Below are 9,608 nucleotides of genomic sequence, written 5' to 3'. Positions count from 1 at the left end.
TTCCTTATTTGAAAACTTTCCTTTTCTGAAAACTTTCATTTTTTGGCACTTTCCATATTTGGAACTTTTTGGCATTTTTGAGAGCATTTTCACCAGATTGTCTCTTTATACCTATTATCTGCAAAACATGATTAAAACCACAAAATTAGGCAGAAAAGATGCAAATAAACATCAAGAACATAATGATAAAATGGACTAAAATATGCTCTATCAGGCACCACCGGCAGACCTCTCACCATCTTCTCGTACTTTGTAGGTTCCTTTCCTCAAAATCAAGTATGGACGGACCTTATGAAATCAATCATAAATTGATGATCAACCCATCAAATCAAGCCTTGGCAGGTTCCCTTCTGCATCTGGCCACCCCGCAGGATCTCACTTCATCAATAGTAAACCTAACAAAATAATTAACATTGATTATTGATGCCTTATCTGATAATACAGTAGAACTGAGTTGCCATAGCACCACCTTCTGGATTTGTGAAATTCATATCTTTTAATCCTAAATCTTGTCACAAGCATGTCCCTAATCTAGAGATCACTTCTTCAAGCATATACCTAATCTACATCAACATTACTCCACCTTCCACTTTCAATGCTTATCATCTGGTCCACATTGTCTAATCCCAGTAGTTGTTGACAATATGAAAGATATGAATCATCTGGCACCTAATTGAGTAGTTGGAAGACAAAACCATGTGTGATGTGCCTTCATGAGCTAAGACCCCCAGCAGACACAAGCAAATGGCTCTCAGCCAGAGACTCATAGTTTGCAGGATAGCCCACAGGAATCACTACTTTTATATATACCTACTAATACTGATCTCAAACAACTCAAGCATCCAAATTTTCTGGTGATAGCTTTTCCACAAACCCAAAAAGAAAACAGCTCAAGAAACAGATAATGGGTGTTAATTTGCCTGGTGTTTTTGCTAAGCAAATCTTCAGACAGTCTTTATTTCCTGTAAGAAAAGCATCTTCAACTTCATTAGATGTACAAAAAGGATTCATGGCAGTTTATGTTGGGGAGGCCAAGAAGAAGAGATTTCTGGTGCCAGTGTCCTACTTGAATCATTCTTCGTTTCAAGATTTGCTTATCCTGGCTGAAGAGGAGTTTGGTTTCGATCATCCAATGGGTGGCTTGACAATTCCCTGCAGAGAGGATATTTTCAATGCTGTCATTTCCAACTTGAGTAGATCACAAGGAAAGGCATTTTGATTCTGTACGGCGGCAATTGCCAAATTCAAATTGTAAATACGTGTAGTTACAGGACTGAACAATTTTGCCTAAGGAGAAAAATTATTATATACAAATTGTTGTTTTTTCCTTCTCACTTGGTGCTCTACAGTTTTAGCAGTTTCTTTTTTTTTTTTTTTTCGAAAATGAATTCTTGACATCTAGTTCAGATTCAATCAATATCCAAGTTCCAAATTAACTGTTTTAGTTGTTATTTTTTAATCAGCCAATTAAAATGTACATGTAATTTTTATAATCAAATTATTTAATATTTCTGTCAAATAAAATATTAATCAACTTATTTTTAGACTTGGCCATTACAATAATTAAATAGCACATGTAGTTAAAATTATAGGATTAAATAGTATAAAATTCAGAATTAAAATAAGTTTCTTAATTTTCTTTTTTACAGAAGAACTAAATAGTTTGACTTAATAAAAAAGTATAAGGACATTTAATTGATTGATTATAAATAGGAATTACATTAATTTTGATAAAGCACATTCACACCTTACCCATAATATAGTTGAACCAGGAAATTTAATGATTTCATTAACATGAATAACTTCATTGTAGAAATTATCAATTAACTTGTAAATATATCTATCTTAATCAAACTAAATTTTCCTAGCATAAATCTGTTGCTGGTTAGTTCCGGCAGGTGTTGAGGCCTTAAGCTTGCTTATGTTGTTACATTCTCAGGAAGGTGTCTTAGCACTCACATTTCCAAACTTTCATAGCTAAAACAACTCGATTTTCTGCGGTTTAACAGGTTCAACAAGGCATGTGGGGCTGAAGCCAATTTCAGGAGAAAGAACTATAACAATGGCTAGTCTTTTGGAGCTTCGGTCAGGATTTTATTTCTTACCTAACTTCTGAAAATTCTGTTGCTTTCTCCTGAAATTATTACATACTTCATGTCTTATGCAATAGAAGCTGAATCAGAATTTATTCTATTGTTCATTGCCAATATAATCTTTAGGCAGTCCTCCATTGGTTTACCTCTGCAACTGTAGGGCATTGTGTTGATCTCTGTTGCTCAACCTTAGGTCCCCATAGCTCAATGGTTGGAAGACCAGAGCATGTGAAAGCAGACCCAAGAAAGTTAAATCTTTTGTGATGGATCACAAACACATCAGGCATTTTCTTGAATGCTAGGCTGAGGTTATACTTCGTGTCTGTTTCTTCCTCTTCTGTTGCAAGCAAACCCATACTTTATTGTCTTAAGCATGTCCAGTATCCAACTTGTACTTGTTTTTATTGCATCTAAATCATCGTCGGGTATCTATCTGTCTATTTCCAATCTTTTGCTGGTCCTTCATTGGCTCTTCTCACTAGTTGTGCATGTAGGCCTATTGTCCAACAACACAATGAAGCAAAAAATTTACTACAATCCCATTGCTTGGAAGACAGGACCATGTGAGCTTTGTCTTAAGCCTACCCCAGCCAATGAATCTTGGCCACTAACCCAAGATTTTTTCTATGATCCTCCCAAGTTGCCACCATATATATTCACTTATTTGGTTACCAGCTGCAACCCATCTCAAGTTTTCACATTCTTCACTGAAACCTTTTCAACTCCTTAAACTACAAGCCACTTGATTTTCTTCTGAGATTCCTTGATAAAATTTACTATGGCTATTCGTTTTCCTGCAGTTCTTGCTAAGCAAAGCTTCCGCTGGTCATCTCATGCTGCAAACAAATCTTCGTCGAGGTGTTTAGATGTACCCAAAGGGTTCGTAGCAGTTTACGTTGGCGAGACTGAGAAGAAGCATTTTGTGGTTCCAGTCTCCTACTTGAATGAGCCTTCATTTCAGGATTTGCTAAGTAAAGCTGAAGAGGAGTTTGGGTTTCATCATCCGATGGGTGGTTTGACAATTCCATGCCGAGAAGAAACTTTTAGACTCGTCACCTCAAGCTTGAATAGATCATGAGATTAGCCACTTAAGGCCATTCACTGAAGAGTGCAAAATTTTGTTTGAGAAATTTCAACTCAATGTAAATACTTTCTTCTCTTCCTTTTTGAGCTGAAAAGCTTTATGGGAAGAATTAAAAGGATGTCCCATATGAGAAAAAAAATTAATGGAGTTATTTTTTTTTTATTGCAATTATAAAGAAATATTTCTTTTATATAATTGACTCGAAATACAAAAATGCAAAAATCAACTAAATCTCAATTAATAATTACTTATAAAAATAATAATTTTCAAGCCATAATGTAATTCTCGTCCCCACCGCAAACTATTATAGTTTCAGCTGCAGCTCAAAAAAAACAATAGATAGTTTCAGCTAAGCAGCATCGTCTCAGCGACATGTTTAGAGGCCTATCCTATTACAGCTGAAGAATTTTACAGCTGCTTCATCAAACACTTGAAGCTCAAAAGTTGTCTTTTTTATGTCCAATATTTTCAGTTCCCATGTCAGCCAAACCTTTGATTCTGTTGCTCAATTCTTAGATCATTCATATCAAACTAAGAATGTCATAGCCATTAAGAAGCTCCATGCTCGTCTGCTGAGGACAGGCTTACTCTTTTTCTCACTTAACATCCACTGTAGGCTCATTTTCGCCTGCACCACATGCATCAACAAAAACAACCTCCAAACCTTAACCAATTGCTGCAAATTCCTAAACCCTATAAACCCATTACCCTTCAATCTACTATTATCTAATTTCTGTCGAAATGGGTTCCCTTTATTAGCACTAAAAACCTGCTCTCTCATGCATATAACCAGTGTTTCTTTAGATACTTATGCTTTGTGTAGTTCCTTAAAAGCTTCCTCTTCTATGGAAGATGTGAACTTTGGTAAACAGATACATGCCCATGTGACGAAATCAGGTTGGTTATCCAGTGTGTTTGTGGGTAGTGCTTTGATCGATCTATATGCAAAGTCGTCGTTTGTTGGTCATGCGGCAATGGTGTTTGATGAAATTCCAGTGAAGAACACAGTTTGTGCAAATGCTCTTTTATCAGGTTATGTTGAGGGTAAACTGTGGGATCAGGGAATTAAATTGCTAAGGAATATGCCCTGTTTGAGTTTGGATTATGACCATTTCACATTAGCGGCAATGCTACGGACATGCGCGGGGCTTTCTGCTATTGAACTAGGCAGACAAGTGCACGCCTATTTAACACGTAAAATTAATGATTTGGGAAATGATGTTTTCTTGCAGAGTTCATTGATTGAAATGTATGGCAAGTGTGGTTTTGTAGAGAAGGCTTTGCAGGTCTTCAACTTGGAGGGATATAAGTTGGGTGGAAAGGTCAATAGGGATATTGTTTTGTGGACTTCAATGCTAGGTGCATATGGTAGAAATGGGCATTGCGCTTGCTTCCCCTATTGGTATCAGAGCCAAGTTGAACCCAATCCAGTTTACCTCTTAGTGAAACCTAAGTCGCGTATCCTGTAGCCAGAAAACCATAGTTGTTAGGCGTGGTGGAGTAAATCGTTGACTGTGATCTAAGAAGAAAATGGAAAGGTTATTTAACTCAATCTCTGGTAATTCTAGGAGATCTAGCTCATCTAGCTCTATTATCTCAAGAAACAAAAACAAAAATAAAGAAATATTGTTAGCATCTGATGTAGATACGAGTTTACAGAACTGGAAATTACCTCCTGTTTCCTCTGATCTTATATATAAGAATCCCTTTAGACTTCGATCTGACTATCTAGTTAAGACAGTAGAACAGGCCACTCCAGTCCATGGAGAACTACAATCGATGAGTTTATTGTCTGAAGAACTCATTCGAAGGCATCAAGAAAAGTATTTATTCCTACATATAGGAATGATACAGGTTGCGGTAAAACCAGCAACAAGGCTAGGGCTTAATACAGCCGCTATGCTTTGTGTCAGAGATAAAAGACACAATAAATTCAGTGACTCCTTATTAGGAGTAGTGGAATCCTCTTTATGCGAAGGACCAATATTCTTTCAATGTTTTTGATAAGCGGTTGTCGAAGCCGTAAAAAATAAACCTATTAAACGATCAACAAATAAATTTGCAGATAGTGGCAATAGGGTCGAACCACAGGGAATTGACACTAAAGACCTTCCTAATAATGACCAAGGTAAAGTAAATAACAAGTAAATAAAAGAGGGGGGTTTTTGAGTTGATGGATTAACACTAAATAGTAAAAGAAAGCAGTAATTTAAAGATGAATAAATCAATAAGAGAAAGGCTTCTAGTTGAAGTATGAGTCTAATTCAGTTTGTTCAGAATTGATCATTGATTATTTGAAGACTCCTTTTTAATTTCAATAAATTAGTTTTGGTTGTGGAAGACGCTTCTCACAATCCAAATTCCTCCTTAGTTCTAGTTTGATTAGGAAACGTTCGCTAATCAAACACTAATCAACAAGTTGCCAAGGAACGTCCTTGGGGCATTGTAGCATCGAACAACTGTTGATTGCATTAAGACTTAGAGAAACCCAATTCTATCCTTGCCAACCGCGTGGTCAAGTTTAGATTATGCAACCTGATTGAATGTGTATTTGAACAATCCAAGCAATTACGGACCTAAACCATTCAAACAATATTACTCAAGCAATTTAAAAGCAATGGGCCCTTATTGATTCTAAAAGCAAAGTAATACTTGTAGAAAAGATCAGATTGCATAAATATTGAAACAAATAAGAGTTCAACAATGGAGTATTAAACCTCCCAATTCATAACAAATCTGAATATTCTCAACTTCAACTAGAAAATAAGGAGTTTAGCCACTCATAGTGGACTAAATACACAAAAAGATGAAAAGAAAAAGAAAAGAAAGAACAGCTGAAGAGTTTCTGGCGAGGGAGAAGGTGCTGAGTTCCTGACCAGAAGATAGTTTCTTGCTGGTTTTGAGACTCCCTTTTTATAGCTGAAGAATTGTCTAGGGTTTTGAAATCCCTTTTTGATTTGATGTTGGACTCCTCTTTTGATGTTGAATTTGATTGCAATTGGATTTCCTTGGATGAGAAGTTCTTTCGTGACTCTTGGATTAGTGTTGGAAGTGATTGGATTGGATTTGGACTTCTGAAAATTCGGATTTCTGTTTGCTGTCCATTTTCCCGCTCTGCTGTAATTTTCTGCTGTCAAAGTGATTTGCCCGGCGATTTGACCAGTTTCTTCAAGTGATTGGGCAAATCACTGGGCAAATCGCTTCTCTGTGAGTCAGTCCTCTATGCCTTTGCGAGTGCTTTGGCCAGTGATCTTCGATTGTTTTGGTCAAATCACCTGCCCATATCACTGCTGTCTGTTGCTTCTGGGTATTTGCTTTAGCTTGATCTGGGCAGTGATTGGAGCAGATTTTTGGGCAAATCACTGGGCAAACCATCCTTTTGTAAATTTTCTGCACTTTTTCTTCCATTTTCCAAATTCTTCCTTTTCTGTAAAAACAAGATAAAAACCATAAATTAAACTGAAAAATGTGTAAATAAGCAATACAGAAGATAATAAAAATGTGGCTAAATTATGCTTGATCAAATACCCCCACACCTAGCTTTTTGCTTGTCCTCAAGCAACAAATAACTTAGCTAATCAAGCCCCATTTTTCCTTAGAGCCTAAGTACCACTTAATCAGCCCCCTCTAGACTCCTAAGCTGAAGTATCACAGTATAGAGTACATTCACCAAGGTCATCCTCTCCTTTCCTTGTTTCCTTTCACCTCCTATGGTCAAGAGAAAGGTTTCTATCTCAATCATGCTTCTTCTTTTATGTTAGGTTTAATGTAACCCCTAGGAGTGACTTGCCACCTTCTCTTTTTCTCCTTTTTATTTAATTTATATTTTTATTTTCAGCAGTACTTATTCTTATCCTTGCCTGAAAAAGTCACTAACCTTTTTACGCGATTGTGTACATGGGTGATACACCCCCGGTTACTCAGTTAGTCACTTGTTCAAGTGGCTACTAGCTCTGTTCATAGTCTAGACCATCGAAACTTATTTGCTTGAAAAAGTTACTGACCTTTTTACGCGATTGTGTACATGGGTGATACACCCCCGGTTACTCAGTCAGTTACTTCTCCAAGTGGCTATTAGGCTCAGTTCATAGTCTTAGACCATTGGAACAAGTTTGTGATTTGTGCTTTGTGCTGGTTTGTCATGATAGTTTGGGCAAATCAGCTCATAGGGAGTTACACTAGCTTTTTATTTGCATGTATTTTTATTTTTATTTCCCTTGACCACAACAAGTTTAAGGGTTCAATTCAAGTAAAGAACTTCCTAAGTGAAGGTAGCATACTGTGAGTGATTCAACTAAGGCTTAGAGGGGTGGCCAATCAATGGGGTCATGAAATAAGGAACTCTTTTAACTTCGTTATCTATGTTTGAGTAGAGCAAAAGCTAAGACAAAATTTTGTGTGTGTGTGCAGAAAGTGTGAAGAGAAAAGGAAAACAAAAATTATGGTGTGTGCAAAAAGGGGTAAAAATAATGCAAAAAACAACAAAAAGAATGTAAAAGAAAACTAAATATGGTGAAATCTGTGCAAAATATTCTCTAAACACCCCCACACCTATTCTAAACATTGTCCTCAATGTGTAAGCATATATATATGAAAGAATTAAGAGGGAAAAGGAAAGATATTTCCTGGCCTGGGGGTGATTTGACCAGTGACTTGGGCAGGCACTGGGCAAATCACTGGGCAAATCGCTATCTGTGGCGATGCTGGGGCAGAAAGTGGTCCACCAGCAGGTTCAACAAGTGCTCCATCCTCTGCATTTGGTCCTCAATCCTACTGAGACGAGCCTCTACTGTCTGGTTGGGGGCTTCGTCTTCGTGTGGCTGAGGAGCATCCTGCTGAGGGGCTGCTGGTGGTGGCTCATTTGCTGGTCCCTGGCCTATTGCCTGGGTTGTCCCATTTACTGGTTCTGCTGTGGAGGCTGGCTGCTGTGTGCTGGTGCTTATGGTGACTTTCTTCCTTCTGAAAACACGCTCATGGCGTGGCGTTACTGGACCTGCAGGTGCAATGGAAAAAACATCCCCCACCTTGCAAAGCAACCCCATATCATCCAATGTGCGTAGGTCCAAGGGGGTTGTTTTGGGGGTGGGGGAGAGGTCAGTATGTGCGGGGTGCAATAGTTTGAGATTCACTGCAATGGCAGTGATCAAAGGACCAAAAATCAAGGGCCTATTATATTGTATGATGCTGGATAGTTGGGTGGCAACCCAATATCCAAGATGAATTTTTCTGCCCCTGTGCATGCACCAAAGGATATACAATTCAGTTCTGGTCAGGATGTTGGAAGCATCCTTCCTCCCAGAAAATGTGTAGGCCAGGAATCTGTGAAGGTATTTCAGACTTGGGTTACTGAGGTATAGGTCCTTGGACCTAGTAGGAGAGTAAGAGTCTGGTGGATTGTCACTTAATTCCAAGTACACAGAGCTTGGATCAAACTCAGCAGGGAAGTCCCAGGTGGACTGAGGGCATTCACAGCCCATGGCTATGCCGAATTCCTGCAGGGATAAGCGAAATCGCTTCCCTAATAACCTAAATCCAATTGTGCCAGGTGTGTGTAGGTTATGCATGGCATTTTTATCAAAATAGAATGTGGTGAAGAACTCCTGTGTGAGTTCAAGGAAGGAAGGCATGCGCAGGAGGAAAAAAGTGTCCCAGCCAATAGCAGAGATCAGAGAACGTACCTGGGAATGGAGTCTCAGTGCTCCAAGGGTGGCATGGTGGATATACTTACCTGGGTGGTATGGCAGAGATGAAATTTTAAGCAACCTGGTGCGCTCAGAAATTTTGTTGAATGTCAGTGCTTTGACGATGTGATCTGGGTATGCTGGCCTGGGCAAATCGCTGGGCAAATTGCTGGGCATATCGCTTAGTGCGTCACTGGGCACATCGCTGGTGAAATCAGTAGGCACATCGTTGGGCACAGCGTGTGGCACATTGCTGGGCGCAGCACTTGGCAGATCCTTGGTCATATCAGTGGGCATATCAGCGCTTGGCATAGCGCTTGTCATAGTGCTTTGCACATTGCTGGGCGCATCAGTAGTCGTGTCCATGGGCACATCAGTGGTGGAATCGGTGGGCACATCACATGGCAAATCCGTGGGCGCATCAGTTTCTTTGGCGATGGTAGGTTCCGACTCTGGCTCTGACCTCGGTGGCGACTGAGTTCTTGGCCGTTTCTGGCTGTGGCCGGTGGGAGTGGTGGCTTCGGGTAACTTTTTGCCCTCAGGGTCTGCCGTCGGGGCTATTGTGGATGGCGGCGTTCTTTGCCGTTTCGTTTGCCGGCGATATATCTGGACGGCCGGTGAGTCGGTGCGTCCTGTTTCTGTACTTGTGGCCGGTGGTGTCTCGGTGTTGGTGGTGGTTGTTGGTGGTGTGTCCCACGCTTCATCGTCACTGTCAGAGGGGCTGGGTGGTCTGGGTAACCCTAATTTCTT

The 9,608-nt window shown here is 39.5% G+C and overlaps 3 protein-coding genes across 3 annotated transcripts; all 3 read left to right on the top strand.

Annotated features, from left to right (window-relative positions):
- Positions 1-347: 347 nt before the first annotated feature.
- Positions 348-1,334, top strand: LOC110626165 (auxin-induced protein 15A). The gene has a single exon (XM_021771937.2). The coding sequence runs from the start codon at positions 905-907 to the stop codon at positions 1,217-1,219; it is 315 nt and encodes a 104-aa protein (XP_021627629.1). The 5' UTR covers positions 348-904; the 3' UTR covers positions 1,220-1,334.
- A 1,427-nt stretch (positions 1,335-2,761) lies between these two features.
- On the top strand, positions 2,762-3,345 carry LOC122725078 (auxin-induced protein 15A-like). Its single transcript, XM_043961619.1, has one exon. It carries the CDS (start codon positions 2,872-2,874, stop codon positions 3,169-3,171), a length of 300 nt encoding a protein of 99 aa, XP_043817554.1. The 5' UTR covers positions 2,762-2,871; the 3' UTR covers positions 3,172-3,345.
- A 226-nt stretch (positions 3,346-3,571) lies between these two features.
- On the top strand, positions 3,572-4,646 carry LOC122725017 (putative pentatricopeptide repeat-containing protein At3g49142). The gene has a single exon (XM_043961428.1). The coding sequence runs from the start codon at positions 3,633-3,635 to the stop codon at positions 4,644-4,646; it is 1,014 nt and encodes a 337-aa protein (XP_043817363.1). The 5' UTR covers positions 3,572-3,632.
- The last annotated feature ends 4,962 nt before the right edge of the window (positions 4,647-9,608 follow it).

The sequence above is a fragment of the Manihot esculenta genome, chromosome 11 (genome assembly GCF_001659605.2).
Source record: "Manihot esculenta cultivar AM560-2 chromosome 11, M.esculenta_v8, whole genome shotgun sequence".
In the NCBI taxonomy this organism is placed as follows: domain Eukaryota; kingdom Viridiplantae; phylum Streptophyta; class Magnoliopsida; order Malpighiales; family Euphorbiaceae; genus Manihot; species Manihot esculenta.
This window is presented reverse-complemented; position numbering and strand designations above follow the sequence as displayed.